At 34.1% G+C, this 18,100-nt stretch overlaps 4 protein-coding genes across 5 annotated transcripts in view; 1 reads left to right on the forward strand and 3 right to left on the reverse strand.

Annotated features, from left to right (window-relative positions):
* LOC127847565 (trehalase-like) overlaps positions 1 to 18,100 on the reverse strand; it is a 230,371-nt gene that overhangs the window by 162,362 nt on the left and 49,909 nt on the right. The gene's annotated exons all lie outside the window — the stretch shown is intronic.
* LOC127847573 (RING-box protein 2-like) overlaps positions 1 to 18,100 on the reverse strand; it is a 223,944-nt gene that overhangs the window by 144,655 nt on the left and 61,189 nt on the right. The gene's annotated exons all lie outside the window — the stretch shown is intronic.
* The window catches only part of LOC127849305 (uncharacterized), a 228,175-nt gene that overhangs the window by 57,539 nt on the left and 152,536 nt on the right, over positions 1 to 18,100 (forward strand). The gene's annotated exons all lie outside the window — the stretch shown is intronic.
* Positions 3,105 to 18,100, reverse strand: part of LOC127849306 (trehalase-like) — a 64,834-nt gene continuing 49,838 nt past the window's right edge. The window contains exons 13-14 of the mRNA XM_052382025.1: positions 4,689 to 4,787; positions 3,105 to 3,151 (exon numbers count right to left, since the gene is read on the reverse strand). Of these exons, the coding sequence (XP_052237985.1) occupies positions 3,105 to 3,151; positions 4,689 to 4,787 (146 nt within the window). The remainder of the gene's footprint in view (positions 3,152 to 4,688; positions 4,788 to 18,100) is intronic.

An 18,100-nucleotide genomic window follows, 5' to 3' on the forward strand; every position in this document is an offset into this window, starting at 1 on the left:
AATATGTATGAGATATGGTATAACTAATAACTATATAGGATCACGCGCTCACATAAAGTTAAAAATACGGTAACATAATTAAATGGTGTGGGATTTTTCTTTTATATATATATGGAATTCGAATGGTTGTACATGTATTGTATAAATTTTCGTTAAACTTCTGTTTTGTAATTAATGGACAACGTACCGAAGTAATTCAGTATTGCATAGCTTACGACGCGTGCTTATCAAAACAAATTAAAGCAACGTATTGCATGTTATGTAAAAAAGACTTTGATAAAATAATACTTTATAGGTACAATAAAGTTATTTATATTCAGCACATTTTTATAATAATTGGTTGCAATCGTTTTTTTATCGGTTTTTATTATTCATTAATTCCGTTTTTCAGCAGTGTTTTATCACAATTTAGCTTATCGGCAAAATGTGATTTTTAATATTAAATACATGTATTTGTAAGCATAATAAACCGCATTCCTTTGTTCGATCTATTTTTAGCACTAACAGAACGCGTGCTTGACCTACTTTGATACACACAAACAAAGAAAAACTTACTGAGCGTTGTTGGTCAAAGTGATTTATTTTCATTTTAAATTGCTGAGGGATTCTTCGTTATGATGTTTAATACTCTTATTTTAGGTCACACTTTTACTAAACGCCTAGCGAGATGGTGCGTACAGAACAGTTGTTCTAATATGAATTTTGATTCACAGCACATAAATATTTACTTGCATGGCGTCGGAGGGGCTACCATTATGAACCCAGAAAAACCTAAGTCTGTCTGTACAGATGCTTACCTTGTCAGTGAATTAAACATCAATATTGTTTTCCTTGATAAAGGCAGTAATGACCTTTTCAGTATGGTAGTTGCTCCAGCAGCATTAGCAGATACTATGTTTGCATTTGCATCCTGGCTTATACAACAGGGCTCCAATCGTGTCATTATAAGTGAATACTTCACCGGAAACACAGAACATCGTATAATGCAAGGGTTGATGAAACCAACCAACGTTTGCAGTGTCTTTGTGCAAATCAAGAATCTGTACATTTCTGGAAGCATAATTGCAATAACTTTAACAGACGCTTTCAGCAGGAGTTTGTTTCACCAGATGGCGTGCATATTGATTCAATGCTTGGCATGCCAAGATATTATCGTTCTGTTAGAGGCGCGGTTCTGTTTGCAGCTCATCGTCTGTGACCGTGAGTCTTTAAGTACAGTATTCAACTATATAAAATGTGCACTATTTGCTTGCCAAGATATTCAATGTTGTATTTCAATTTAATGAAAATATTTATAGCATTTCCTTTTCATGTCCCTTTAGTGTTGGCAACTTGGTATCGGTACAATCAGGGGCAATGAGAGTGACTTTCTAGTCCACACACCGCTTATCAGCAGAGTGTTTGTATCAGCGTATGTATACGTTCAATCCATTGTTGTTGAAACTAGACTGGTTAGTTTACTCACAAAGATATGTTTGCACAATTTAATTGTGTTTCTACTTGTAATTAAAGTCAACGAAACTATATAATATTTGTGCCAGCAGCATAGTACTCTCATCATCATTACAGTGTTCACTTATTACCTGGATACAAGTGCTTTTTTGTATGGTGTTCTATTTACCGCTATTTCCATCCAAGTATCCTGCTTGCTACTTGAGTATACCCGTTTATTATTTGAGTATCTGGTTTAACACTTGTGCTATACTTGCTGCTTTATGGAACCAATACCCATTGGTTCTTGTGTAAAACTGTGTTCTATGTTACACCTGTCATTTTTCAGTATCCTGATTGATACTTGTGTCCTATTTGACACGTGACTTATTTCAGTATCCTGATTGATCCTTGTGTATTCTAGTGTCCTAATTAACATGTGACTTATTTCATTATCCTGATTGATACTTATGTATACTTGTGCCTTATTTGACACTTAAGTTACCTCAGTATCCTGATTGATACTTGCATATACTTGTGTCCTGTTTGACACTTAACCTATATCAGTATCCTGATTGATACTTGCGTCCAATATGACAATATTTCGCCACATATCCTGTTTTTAATACTGTTAGCAGACATTATACATGCTCATACAGTAAACACTTAATTGTCTGAATAACTGATTGAAGATGTTTGATGATTAAACGTGTCATGTTATCGGCATACACACAAATGCTATCTATAATCTAGTGCAGTGCATGCATCCGGCCTGTTCATTTGCGTCTGTTTCATGTTATAATGCCTAAAGCAACGCTAACCACTGCCAAGTCCGGTAAGAGGAAGGCTACTTCACCGCCAGAGGCGCCCCAATCCAGGATTGCGAAGCTGATGGCAGATGCACTCAGCAAAGATGAGGATGTTTTTAAAGGAAATTGGCCAACTCATCCTCCAGAAGCGTGATGGGACATCGAACCAGGCGACCGAAGTGGATCAGGGGATTGACAACGAACAGGCGTCCGAACAATCCACATAAAAGGATGTGACATTGGTGACCTCAGACAACAATGAAGGTGGGACTTTTCTCTACTGTACATACCCTAATTGATTTGAAAATGCGTAAAGCAATGTTGAACAAGGAATATATAGATTTAAGTAGGTTAATCTTTGATCACCAAACCACTGAGACCACCGTCATTAAACACAGTGAAAACCAGACAACAACTTCACTTAAAAAATCAGCCCCTAAGTCCATAACAAACATTATCACATGGTGCCGTGCTTTTCAACGTTTTGCTGATGTTTACGTTTCCAAATATCCTGAGGAGGCATCAGACCTGTTCCATTATATGTCCATCATTGAAGACCTCGCCCAAAACTCGCCGAACTGGGTCACATATGACATCAAATTCAGGCAGCTGAAGGCACAGCAGCCACTTGATTGGGGAACCCCTTCACACAGAGACATTCCTGTTTTGCTCTCTAACTAAGACACACTCTCACTCTAATTTTCGTCCCTTTCCTTCCAACACCAGAACTCCAATGCCACCCTACATCATGCGCCGAACAGGTTATTGATGGGATTACCAAAAGAAATCCCAATGCATCAAGCTCAAATGCTCACAATAACATCAGTGTGGAAACTGCGACCAACCACATGGCGCACACAGATACTACAAACCTGTCAGGGTCTTCCATGCAACCAACGCTAGCACACCAACTGCAAATTTCAAAAGAACAGCCAATAAAGCCCAAATTTCAGAGCCAAATAAATTTCAATTACCTTCGCCCATATCGGCCGACAAACTGTTACCATATCTGTCTGGTTATGACCCCAATAAAAAAACAAAAATTGATTGAAGGTTTCAAAAATGGGTTTTCACTTGGCACAACCTCTTTTATTCCACAATGCTTGCATAAAAACCATCAATCAGTATACAATCACAATGAACTTGTGCAACAAAAAATTATACAAGACATAAAATTGAGACGTGTTGAAGGGCCATATTTGACAACTGCATTGGACAATTTCATCTGCTCCCCACTCGGTGTTGTACCCAACTTTACTCCTAACACTTTCCGTATAATCCATGATTTATCCTTCCCTAAGTGTGGTCAATCTGTCAATTCGACTATCCCATACGAAAATTCTTCAGTTGCTCTTGAGACCTTTGACCATGTTGCAAGATTTGTTTTGGAGGCTGGTAGAGGCTCCTTAGTTGCTAAGGCGGACATTGAAGAAGCTTTTAAAATTATACCTATTTCACCAAAAAACTTTCATAAACTTGGGTTCTCTTTCAATAACTGTTTTTATTTTGGAACCGTCTTACCATTTGGGGCATCCTCTTCAGTAGCGATCTTCGAATCTTTCTGACAAGCCTTACAATAGGTTTTACAACACAAATTAGGGGTCCTTCGGTTATCTCACATTATTGATGACTTCATCTTTGTGGGACGTAAACAAACAAATGAGTGCCAAATCGCCCTGGATACTTTCATTAACCTCTCAAATGACATTGGCGTACCAATTAAACATGCGAAAACAATTTTCCCCACTTCATCAATAGAAGTTCATGGCATAAATCTTAACAATGATACACTTTCAGCCAGCTTGCCCCCAGACAAGATATGTACACTAAAGGTACTTCTTGCTAAATATAGACATTGTCGTAAAGTGTCCTTAAAAAATCTACAATCCATCCTTGGCCACCTAAACTTTGCATGGAAGGTAATTAAACCAGGTCGTTGTTTTCCTCGCAGACTATATCATCTCACTGTAGGTAAAATCACCCCAACCATATGATAAAAAAAACAAAAGATTGTCGAGCAGATCTTCAACTCTGGAACACTTTCCTCGAAAAATACAATGGCTGCGCACTACTCACACATGACCGGTGTGTCTCTTCCATTTCTGTAAAGCTATTAACGGATGCAGCAGATTCAAAAGGCTTTTGATGCACACACATGAATTCTTGGACATTTGGAGACTTTCCCATCCAGGCCAAATATCATCATATCAATGTCCTTGAACAGTACCCCATATTGCTCGTGCGATGTCATTGTTCGGACAAACATGGACCAACAAAAACATACTGTTTATATGTGACAATTTGTCTGTGGTCTATTGCCTTAACAAACAATCAGCAAAAGACTCTGTTATGATGCGACTCATTCGGATTATTTTCCTGAAATCCCTACAACACAAGTTCTGTTTAATAGTCAAACACATCAAAACCACAGAAACCACTGTATGTGACCTGCTTTCTCGCTTACAGGTTCAACTAGCACTGGAAGCAGCTCCACACCTCGACCCACATCCCTTACCAATTCCTCTAGATCTTTCTCCTCTAACATTTCTGAAGTAGAACACAATTACTGGAGGCATCCGTTGCACCAACTACTCGCCACTTCTACTGGGATAAGTTTGCACACTTTGTATGTCAAATGATTGGTGGACTTTCCAGTCCAGTCAGCCTTTATTTCTAAATATGTTGCATACTTGTATACACAAGACCTGGCCCCAGCCACTATAAACAGCCAATTTTCTGCAATTTCTTATTTCCATTCAATAGCTTGACATTGTGACCCTTGCAATACGGTTATTATTCGTAGAATGACTGCAGGATGTCGTAAATTACGTACACAGCATGACAACAGACTCCCCCTGCTCTTGACACACATTCATTTACCGGTGAACGCAACTTTGCATGTTTTGAGTGGTTCGCCTTACCAACAAGCAATATATCAGTCGACAATCCTTCTTGCCTTCTTTGGATTTTTTCGGATTGGCGAACAACTGCCAGCCACTCCATCCAATTATAATTCAGTGGTGCAATTTGGACACATCACATTACAATCAAAAGCAATTCACATTGAAATACATAATTACAAAATCAAAAAATCTGAAAAGCCTGTACAAATTATTATTCAAGCACAAAATTCCTTATTCCCAGTCAAAGCTCTCAAAGCATATTTAAAAATGCGCGGTTCAACACCTAGACCACTCTTCATGTCTTCCGTATCGGAACCCATCACACAAAATGCATTCCGAACAATATTCAAAGCCTTGTTGTCCTTTTGTCAACTTCCAACTACCAAATATAAGCTACACAGTTTAGGAATCGGTGCCTGTACACAGGCTGTTTTAGGAGGTGTTCCAGAACAACAAATCATGCTGATTGGCCGTTGGTGTTCTATCGCTTTCCGGCGCTACATATGTGTTCCCAATATTGGTTCAAATCCACTTCGCTCATAACTGCTTACATTCAGGCTTGGGAATAGCCATTCTTGCATATTTATTTTATTTTATTGCTACAATTTTCATAGGGCATCATGTTGATTCCCAACACAAAATCTGTGCCAATGGTTTCTTTAATTCCATCCAACTTTTAAGTCCCAAGCACACACGCTGGTTATTGCTTTGACTCAAGTACTTGTACTTAACATTTGAGGGCAGTCATCATAGGATGATTGTCTATTTTGTATTGTACATTTTTTTACTTTTACTAACCATTTTAGGGAAAGCATCATGAGATGTTTGGCCAATCCTGTTAAGGCAATCATCATGGGATGTTTGTCCATTTTGCATTGTACATAACCATTGTTTTACTGTTACCAACCATTTTCAGGCAAGCATCATGGGATGCTTGCCCACCCTGTTAAGGCAATCATCATGGGATGTTTGTTTACTTTCAGTGTACATATGAACATATTAGTGGTTTCTCTTATACTTTTACTTATCACATTTTGATAATCACACGGGTATGTTTATTTGCATTTAATCTTCCACGTAATACTTGTACTCAGCATTAAGAAACATTCATCATGGGATGTTTGTTCATTTCACTATGTACACATGTAATTATTCATGTTACCCTCATATTTGTACTGGAAAATGTTTGTTGCTGTATATACATTTTGCATTGCTATGCTATGATAGATCCTTGTCTTCTGCTAAATACTATGCAGTGCATGTTATCATTTTATTCCTTCCTCATAAGATTGCCTCTTGCGCCCTTTGCCTCTTTGGTTGGACGTTGTGATGGACGGGGGTCGTCCAACTTCATGTCACATGTTTCATGAATAAATCAGTATATCTTGGTTACTTATTTTAACCAATAAAACGTATGGCACGGGTTTGTTGCCAGACAGTATCAACCACTCTATGTGTAGTGTATTCTTTAAAGTGATATGAATGAACTTCGGAGGCATATGGGCGCAAATATAAAATAATACTTTATAGATACAATAAAGTTAATTATATTTAGAACATTTTTTTAATAATTGGGTGCAATCAATATGCCAAATGGGTAAAGGCTGAGCGAAGCACTTAAAGATAACTACAGTTGAAAATTATCCGTATGTAACCTATAACGCAGCCTCTTTCGGACCAACAAAGAAGCCAGTTTAGATCTCCAAGAGTTTCAAGAATATTTCCACTAGCCTCCCCTCCACCCACCTTGGCATTATTTAAAAGCTTATTAATTATCAACACTACTTGTCCTGTTTGTTTCTGTCTATTTTATCTAGTCATGTCATGTTCTAGTCAATTGTTCATTCGTTAACCTTGGTACAGATGCCATCGATCTTGATATTTTCATTTGTGCAATGTTTATTCTGCTGGTTGGACGGGAGTCGTCCAACTTCATGTCACATGTTTCATGTATAAATCTATATATCTTTGTTACTTATTTTGACCAGTATATCTTGGTTATTTATTTTAACCAATAAAACGCCTGGCACGTCTTTGTTGCCAGACAGTATCAACCACTCTATGTGTTGTGTATTCTTTAATGTGACATGAATGAACTTCGGAGGAAAATAGGTGCAAATATAAAATAATTATAAGTTTAACTTAAAGAAATCAAATACAAACCTTTTTGCTAAGACTTGATAAATAGCAATATTTACATAATTTTGTTTAAGAATATTAAAGTCTCACTGATAATCGTATTGTTTTACAAGTGGTCAAACTAATTCAAGAGATATGTTATGTACCTCATCTTAATCAACTTCAGTCTCTCCAGCTTCTCATCATTTTACAATACATGTATAAAATAATAAAGCTTCGATCAAAATAAATTTCGCTACTGCAAATTTGTTTTGTAGCAGGATTATAACTTTTTACCATGAGCTATATATACATCTTAAGGTGTATATATTGCATTAAAAGTACGGTTATGTTGTTGACATGAAAATAATATGAGTGGAGGTTATAATTACGGCACATTATGAGAAACGAAAATAATGATCAGGAGACAAAACTTAATATTTCCAAATGTATGTATTGTACCTGTAAAAAGTTTATATATATATATATATATATATATATATATATATATATATATATATATATATATATATATATATATATATATATATATATATATATATATATATATATATATATATATATATATATATATATATACAGAGTATACAGAGTATACATATACATGTTTTTCTTTTTTTATATTTATACATATATTTACATTTATATAAGTATAATTAAATAAATAAAGACATAAATAAATAAATAAATTAAAATAAATATAAACATTAAAAAAATATATAGATATATATTTAAAATATAAATATAACTTACTAAGTAAATAAATATAAATAGAAATATACATATATCCAACTTTGCATAAATATAGTGTTTTTTGGTAACGATAAGGTACAGTGTTTGAAAATTCATTTGTATGTGTTTTGGCTCTTTTTTGTTCTCAACAATTAAATCACAGATCTCAAAATCTAGAACTTGGATGTACCCATTGATACAACTATACTGATTTGCAATTTTGGAAGTTATTTGACAGTTTAATGGATGTGCAAATGCCAGATATGTTGGGTAACACACATATTAATATCGACTATGAAAACAAAATTTTCCCTACAAAAAAATAATGAATAAGAAGAGCTTGTGTTTATCTTATTTGTATTAGCCATGCGACAAATTGTGAAATGATCTTAAAATTCACCAAGTGCTCTTCAAGTTCCTAATATAAAGGTGTCATTATTATCGGTTGGTTTTTGGTATCCTTGATAAGGATGTAATAACACCATATGTAATTGAAAGATTTTGTATGGTTTGTCTCGAATACAAACCATAATCTCTGATCATCTGAAAACATGCAATACTCATGTATTTGTTGACGTAAATTTAAACATCCATTAACAAGGACGTTTGTCATTTAACAATCAAACCAAATAATATATCTATTGTAAAAGTACTGTTCCCATTTATTGATAATGTTTATCTTAAAACATAACCGACTGTTCTTTAAAATGTCCCATGGATTCGTGATGAAGGAAGTCTGATCATGTCAACATCTGTCAACTTCCGCAATTTCATGGTTTGAATATGGTTAACATTTTTAATCATGGATAATCGTTTTAAAACAGAAATAAATTGACCAAATCTCTTAAGAAAATAACTAAATTAAAATAACAGTGTATATGCGTTTATTTCAATATAAATGTTCATGTTAATAAATGTATGCAAACTATTTTATGTTGTGGTCATTATAAAAAAAGTGAACGTGTCATCGGGTAATAATGAATATAGTATAATACATTTACAACCTTTTTTGCAACGGTTTCTGAATATAATATAAGCTCGCCTTTAAGCGCTCTGATAACTAAGTATGACTTCGATGTTTGATGTAACAATATCGAGAGAAGATCGAAAATACCCGAATTACTAGCATAGTGTTTACAATCTATTAAAATATGTGATGCCTGCGTGGTGCAGGGGAAGCACGCTATATTTTGCTCATAAAGATCCATGATTCTAAAACCGGGAAAGACACACATTTTTTGTTGCTTATAAATATTATAATTTTTAAGTGTTGCATTTATTACTATCTGATTACTATCAATACATTCAGGACTTTTCACAAAAACATTAAATACGAAATTTGTGAACAAATCGGAAAGCAAATGAACAAATCGGTCACAATTGTTTTAAACTTATGCTGTAGCAATTTAACGTTACGTCAAATAATGTATGCGTCAACGTTGAATCCGATATCAACATGTTCATTCGTAAACTTGATCTGTTGCAATTAAAGTACCTGGACAAATAAAATACTTATAAAATCAGAAACCACATAAAATAAGATCAACTTTGAAAACGAATAAATTAAAGAATTATTTAAACTGTTACAGATTTAAATCAACCAATTTGATTGTTGCTATCACAACTTGTTTCATTTGAGTTGATGTATTACGTCAAGTTCGTTCGAAGTCCATAATCCAAGTGACTCACATTTTATCAGTGGAAAAAGGCTCCGCCCCGTGAGGTTTTTAACATCCAATTGTTTTATTCAATAATGAAAGATTTTCTACCTGACGAAGGATCTTTGCTAAACTATGCCCTGATTTAACCAACCTGTAATTTAAAAACTAATGAATGTCTTACTATGAAGCGGTTAAATTGCATCAGCAATTGAGCAACTGTGTTTTATACAGCTATTGCGTACGAACGTTTGATTGGTTCTGTGAATTATTACCGTCCTGTCACTCAAAGTAGTCCCTCCGTCAAAACAAAAATTCTGCAATCTAATGATTGTTAGACAATAGTTGTCCCAACATTAGTTTTCTTTAGCGTCCTGGAAACTGCGTACGAGACTTTTGATGGTTACCGACTTACCGTTAGTATAAATTGACAAGCAGCGCCATGCTTCTGTCACATTTAGTGTTGGATCTGTGATCAACTAACCATGAGTGGATTGACAGGATTCCTTGTGATACACTGCTTGTTGCAGTACTCAGGTAAACAATTTGGATTTTTTAAAGATAATACGACGTCAAATACATAAATTTATACAAAGATATATATCACTACAACCAACAAAACGCAGTAGCTATAATTTAAATGCAAATATCTTGGTTGTTATTACACTAGCATTATATTTCAGACAAAAACGTATATAAATTATTTTGTAAAGTGATTAGTGTTATGTCAACATGTATTCGTGGATATATTGACTTAATATTGATAGACCCATTCCATATAATTTGGTGAATAATACACACAGAAAATTCGTAAACTCGTTTTTCATTTATTGACGTTTTCTTTCACTGTTGCACTAACTTTATTAACATATCCATGTTGAAATAAATTTTTCAACATAAAAAACTGTCCATCAATTCTATACAATCAACATTGTATTATTATAACAACGGCAAAAAAAGCACTCGTCATTCTTCAAATTAAAAAAAAAAAACGATTATTTTTATTTGCAACTTAAGCATACACATGCGTCAAATTAACAACATTTGTTATGCATTTTGAAAACATATATGATTTTCGAGAGAATGTACTATGTAAGAAAAGCCTTTTAATTTTTTAACACAATTCAGTGAATATTACAATCCTTTATCAATTGAGAAAACAATTATGCAGTTAGAAATTATATGTCACATTTAAATTCTAAGAAAAGGTTAACCTTTCATCAAGCTAAATATGTTCGACTCTTAATCACATAACTGTTGTGTCCTTAAATACATTTTTTGCAATTATCTTATAATCTCAGTGAACACACGATCTAATGCAAGTCTGTTTTACGAAGACTGAAGTAGTTGTAAAGATCTTGTCTTGCTTTAACACCAGGTCAAACAAATGCATTCAGATAAATATCATTTTCTGAAAAGCATCAATACTGAGAGCAATTCGTGATTTTAAACATAAAATATTTATTTTGTTGGTATGCTGTAATATTTATTAATGTTCCTATCGCGAAAAATAAGAGTAAATTGGTTGCGACTATATATATTTTTGCAATAATTTGTTATCAAACACGTGTAACAACATTTATAAAGAATAATGTATGCAAAATATGTACGTTACATTATGTTTCAGTTAATTTAAGTTATGCATAGTAATATAGTAAATACAATCGAATGTAGTCATCAAACTCAGTGTTAAATTTAAATTTACGAATTTACAAAACCTTTTGCCAAAATTAAGGTTCGGCATGAAAAAGATTGATCGGGTTTTGTCGAAACTAACAACTGTGTTTATGCCGTATATATCTGTCACATATGTTATGCACCTGACTTTGCTGACCCAAGAGGTGTGTCTGCGAAAATGGCCAAAGATGATCACCGCATTATTGACCTAATAGTGCATATAGTACGAATTCATTAATTCAAGTAATGTTTTTCAAATACAAAAATCTCAACAAAATCCGGACGATGTATAATTTAAAATACATTTCACAGCAGGACAATATATTGTATATGGTATTGAAACAATATAATGCTTTGTCTATAATGAATACTGCAATTTATTTTGCATACAAAATATTATGCTTATTCTTTATTTAAAAGACATAATACTATCGAACGTAAGTTGTATACAAGAAATTCATTAAAAGTCTGTATTCAAATCTGTCTCATCCTTTCTTTCTTACTCTAATTATTACACGTTTATATTGTTTGCATAACACATTTAAATAATAAAAATTCTTTAAAACAACTAATCTTTAAATATGTAAAACTGTCGTAAACAATAAAATCTTATAAAACACACCCACTTGATGCTTTGGGAAAACTGCTTACATAATATTGCAGAAATATATCGCAAATTTAACTCCATGATAATAAACCTTTTATTATATAGATGGCGCCGTGACCTTCACAAAACCAACGGGAGTAGTGGCACAAGTGGGAGATCAAACAGTTACAGTAAGCGTGTTGGAAACGAGTGTGGACTCAGCCACACTTTTCACTGTGGAGTCAACGACTGATCAGGTTGGAAGTGTTACATTTGCATTTGCTGCTGATGGGAATCCAGACTCGATTGCTAGTTCTACAATCACAGCCGGAGCTGTGAAACTGGCAGCCTCTGAAACCTTAGACAAGGAAACGAAAGCATTATTCACGTTCAAAATAACGTAAGTGCTATATCAGCTATTTGTTTATATGTCTCTCGCACGCACGTCTGACGTATGTATCATTCATGACAAACAAGCGTTCAGTGCATATCATTGTAAACAGAGTTGTTCGTGAGTTCCGACCTGTATTTAATCCGTGGTTGCAACACCTATTCCTTCTGTTTGTCTGTATGCACTTTCTTCTGTCTGTCCGTTCGGAGACTAGATGCTGGAATAACTCACCAATAATATATAACTTATAAAATGCATAACAGATGATAATCAAACAAGGTTGGACCATAATGATTGTTGAAAGGATCATGTATGAATTTATTTACCCAAAGATCAAACGTCATGTTACGCTTCATGAAATAAAATCACGTCAAATATTGCAATACAATACAATATATATGGAATTGCCCTCGAGTTTTTGCAAAATTTAACGTTATCTTTTATTTATTTCATTGCTTTGTTAAATATTAATTAAATACCTCGTTCTGTATAATATATAATTTAGTATTGAAGTCAAATGCTTTATCACTATATCAACAGGGATAGTGATTGGGACCTACACAGCTGTTGATGCTGTTTCAGGAACAGACAACGTAGCCTACAGTAATGGTGAGACGTGATTGTTTTTTTAACCAAAATTTATAGGAATATTTCAAATAGAAAATTAGCTGTAATCATTTGGAGGCAAACGATGAATATTTATTTATTTAACGGGACATTCAATAATGCAACTATATTGAAAGAGTCAACACATATTTAAACATTAACGTGTATTTAAAGCGTATCATTTAATAAAAAGGTCATGGGCAGAATTTAGTTATGTAAATACACGACATTTATTCTAAAATGTCAGGTGTAAATTGGCCTGTTATTGTTTTGGTCTCCGTTTATGTCATCAAACATGTCTGAAAAAAGTTTGATGAAGATTCAATGATTATGCCGCCCCCCCCCCCAACCGATCGTCCGCCCGCTTGCCCGTCCGCCCATCCGCACGCCCGAACATCTGCCAAGTATGTTCCCATAGTACGCCACGTCAAGAAACGGGCGTAAACAAATTGTAAAATATACTATTGTAAATCTTGGAGCAAAACAATTTCATAATATTTTTTATTAATTTTAACCTAGCTCCTAGTACTGACCTGACTGGACGCCTCAACTGGCGCGCTCAAGGTTTCGGCGGGCAAGACACTGACAAGCGCGCAAACTGACGGCTACACCACAACGATAACTGCAACCGCTGCGACTGTGAGCGGTTCTTCGGCCCCCGGTACTACTGAAGTGAAGGTCACGGTCGGAGGGTGTAGCGGAGCTGGTAAGATCCAGTTCATGGCCATTTTACTGTTGACCCCATTGCTGATCACACGTGTTTTTTAGTTTCTCAACGAATGTGCATTTAAACATGGACTAGCGGACTTTCTTTTAGTACATTGAGAATGAATAAAATATCAGAATTCAAAGTTGTGTTAAGGATGTTTATATTGTCAAAACAATATGGTGATTTACATGGATATTGTAAAAACAAAGATTAATTAATTCTTTAAATAGTTATTACATGAACAATTTACTATTTCATAAAATGTATTTTACATTAAGAATTCAAAACAAGAAGCTTAAATGCAATAAGATATTTAATGCGTAAAAGGGTAGACTTTGATAACACATATACATGGGCGTTGAAGAATACATGGTTTTATAATTTACTCTTTATCTTATTTCTGTCTTGGTTTGCTGATGCATTTGCTTACGCAAATGAATCGATATACAATCATAAAGAATAACAACACTTTAATTAATGTTCGCTCCAATAGTTGGAATAAGGAAATAATAACAAAATACGAAAACAGTTAGAGACATTAAGCGATCAGAAGATGAATATGCTTAACCGCAACGCACTTTGGTGTAATCTAAACTTAGGTGATGAGCACGATAGTGCGATCAATGTTTGGTGAAAGCGTTCATAATATAATACTGGGTCTCATTAGTACATCATTTCGATCATCATTCTTTCTAATCATTCTCCTCCTCCCAATCATCATCATTAACATCATTATCATCGTCATCATCATCATCATCATCATCGTCATCATCATCATCATTATCATCATCATGATCATCATGATCATCATCATCATCGTCGTCGTCGTCGTCAGCATCAGCATCATCATCATCATCATCGTCATCATCATTGTCATCATCATCATCAGCAGCAGCAGCATCATCATCATCATTTTTATCATCATCATCAGCAGCAGCAGCATCATCATCATCATCACCACCATCATCATCAGCATCATCTTCATCATATCTGGACTAAAATATTCAACGTTTTGGATGGAGCGCATGGTAAAGTATTTCTTGTATTCGCTCACAGAGCTTCCGAACATATACATATTTCAAGGAATTGTTTACACAAGGAATAGTGTTTGTTTTTCATTATACGTATTGATGCCATTTCAGCATGCATTTAACTTTTTTCGGACTTAGAACATGACTAAGTCATGTCTTTTTTGATACGCATTAATGCATCTACGAAATAAGGCGTTGTATTTCTTGAAAGGGATTTTTTCACAGATGTTGGCATGTATTGAAGTTTGTCATTAAATGCTTTAAATTGATAATTGTAAACATTGGAACTAAATAGCTCCAATAACAAAACTAGATAACAATTCATTTAAAAAAGAGTTATCCTCAACTAGGCTCGAACCACTGACCGTGAGAGTAAAAGTCAAGCACTAACAACACCCGGCCATCAGTGCTTATACAGTACGAAGTGTCTTCGTAGTGTCACAAAATATAACGATAACAACAGAACTCTCCGAATTATATAATTATTTCGCGTTTGTAACTCTTTATAATTGTAACGTTTTTAAATCGTCAAAAGATGCATATATTTGATATTTTTGCTTTTCAATTTTGTCAATTTACCAAAACGTGAAAAGGTCCCTTTAAATATTTGAACATCAATTATAATCTTTGAATACGGTACTCGATCATATCGAGAATTTCCACACCGCAATATATCACGTGTAAATCGGAGTTCTCAAATTTTGGAAGGGTTTATTGTTTGACCCCATACTTTTCAGTAGCAGATAGTGTTTCATGTCTACTCCTATCCACCAGTTGCATAAATTGGTTATGAAAAGTTTCCGCGCAAAACCAAACAATGAACCACATATACCTTGCACGTACACTTGTATAAGCCATATTATTTATTGAATAAATAAAAGAATAAATCGTTTGTTCTATTATAACATTTAACGACAAAATACCGTTCATCCCGCAACAAATAAAAATTATATATACTGTAGAAAATCGCTTTTTCGAAGTCGTTGAAATCATCAACAATAGTTTCATCCATCAATCCACCCAAAACCCAACCATTAATCCACCCACCGATCGAACCAACCATAAACCAACCCTCCCAGCTAACACCCACCCACCCACCCACCACACTCCACCACCCATCCACCACCCACCAAATCCTACCATTCAGCCATCTACTCATCCAAAACCCATCCACACATAAACATATTTAGTTGCAGCTGGGCGTTCATTTAGACGAAAATATTGATGTAAATAATTCACATTACATGTCGGTAACACTCAGCACTTGTTGTATATGTGTTTCTATGAACATCCCATATATTGTGTGCGATGTATAAAGTAAGAATAAAAACCCATTAAGCGTGTCTATATGGTTGGTACAATATGGTACTTCATATAAATCCGCTTCTGGTGGGCCTCTTCTTGGTCTTATCAGGCATGTGATTCCAGAAGGATGTTTTTCGTCCGATCCTACTTCCTTACCCAAACCTATTTGGCAATGGTGCCGCGATACTATTGTAAGCAATTTAGTAGTGGCGAACAGAGGAAATGATATAATCATGTTTATATTTTATGCAAATATGTTTTTGAATGTGTTTAAATGTTTGATAAACATTTATATTTAAACCTTTATTAGGTTAGATATTTTTAAATCTTTCATAATTGCATTACTTTTGGACAAGGTCACGTATCCAAGGAGATAACTGCAAACCAGGTGTATTTAAAATGACGAAATATTTGTCTTTGATCATAACAATATATGCCTTATAAAACGCACTTGTTTTGCCAAACGTAATACAAAATTTACAAGATGTATCACATACAAGGTAAATATCGTATTAAACTTGATCCATCTTTGTGTATTTGTATTGCTTTGCACACGCTGGCTAAGCCATTAAAGTGATACAACTCATTATAATATTAACACTGTAGTGCCAGCGCAGTTAATTTTCCCACTCTGGATCAGCAGACGATTTATTGCATAAACCAATCTTACGGAGGAGTCCGGATATAGCCGGACATTAACATTTATCAGTATTTGTATTGGCTGCATATAGATTGAAACCATTCCACAGTGAAGATTTGAGAAGATTTGTATATCATGCTATGCAGTTGAATTAGATTTTTTTTAGAAGGGGCAATAACATTTTCATCCCCGAGCCCAACCACAATTTCCGCCTTCGTCGAAACCAGCACCGCGGGCACTGCTCTTTTTAACGTAACAGCCACAGGTGGCACAGCTTCTTACAAATACTCATTTGTTACTGCTGACGGTAACCCAAGCGGTATTACTGCAGTAGATGCATCAACCGGCGCAGTAACCCTTGCATCATCGAAGACGATCGATTACGAAACAAATACACAGCTTGTTTTCAAAGTAGTGTAAGCATCAACCTCAAAGTGTTCAAATGCGTAATTTGCATTTCTACACCATTAAGAGGAACGTTTTTGCTTTCGGTGTATAACCTTAACATTATTTTCTCATTAAAAAGAGTAAATTATTATGTTATCGAAGGCGTGTAGAACATTATAAGTTATATAATCACTAGAAGAAGAAGTAGTAATAGTATTAGTTATTAATTATAATAGTGTATTAATATTATTTTTTATTAATAATAATAATATTATTATTATTGTTATTATTATTATTATTATTATTATTATTATTATTATTATTATTATTATTATTATTATTAATATTATTATTATTATTATTATTATCAGTATTATTATTATTATTATTATTATTATTATTATTATTATTGTTTTTGTATTGAATAGGGCTGTTGACAGTGCTTCTACAAAGAAAACAGCGACGGTGACGGTAACTCTTTCAGTAAAGAACATGCTTGAGTTTTCGGCAGCTACGTATGCAACCTGCTTCAACGAGGGAGCTACAACAGGTATCAATTTGAAATAACCAAAGCTTCTGAATATTTTCACTGTGCAAAACGTGCCTTCTTTTTAATTCAGGTATTTTTGTGTGTCAGAAGACAAAGTTGTAGAAGACAAAAATCAACAAACTAAAACTAAGTTCCCTATTTAAAAAGTAAAACTGGTGAGCTATGAACAACTGGTTGAAATAATTTTTTTGATTTCTTTTAATTCTAATGCAACATTAAAACCTTTTACCTTCATGTTCACGTTTAAAAAAAATAATTTTGTTAATATAATAGTCGTAAAATTATACTGTTTAATTCCGCCAATACTTTTTTTGTAACATAATTAGCTACATTCCCAGTAAACACTTTAAAACCGTAATAGTACCTATAAACAAATACATGCTAATGTTAATTTTTCGTTTTGTTTAAATTGTAGGCTGTTTGAAATAGGTACCGTTATTGGGACGTTCACTGTACAGGATGCTGTAGCAAATACGGATGCCGTAACATACATCAATAGTAAGTTTAATTTGCACATGCTAATTTAGTTTGAACATTTTGTATCGT

The sequence above is a fragment of the Dreissena polymorpha genome, chromosome 10 (assembly GCF_020536995.1).
Source record: "Dreissena polymorpha isolate Duluth1 chromosome 10, UMN_Dpol_1.0, whole genome shotgun sequence".
Lineage (NCBI taxonomy): Eukaryota > Metazoa > Mollusca > Bivalvia > Myida > Dreissenidae > Dreissena > Dreissena polymorpha.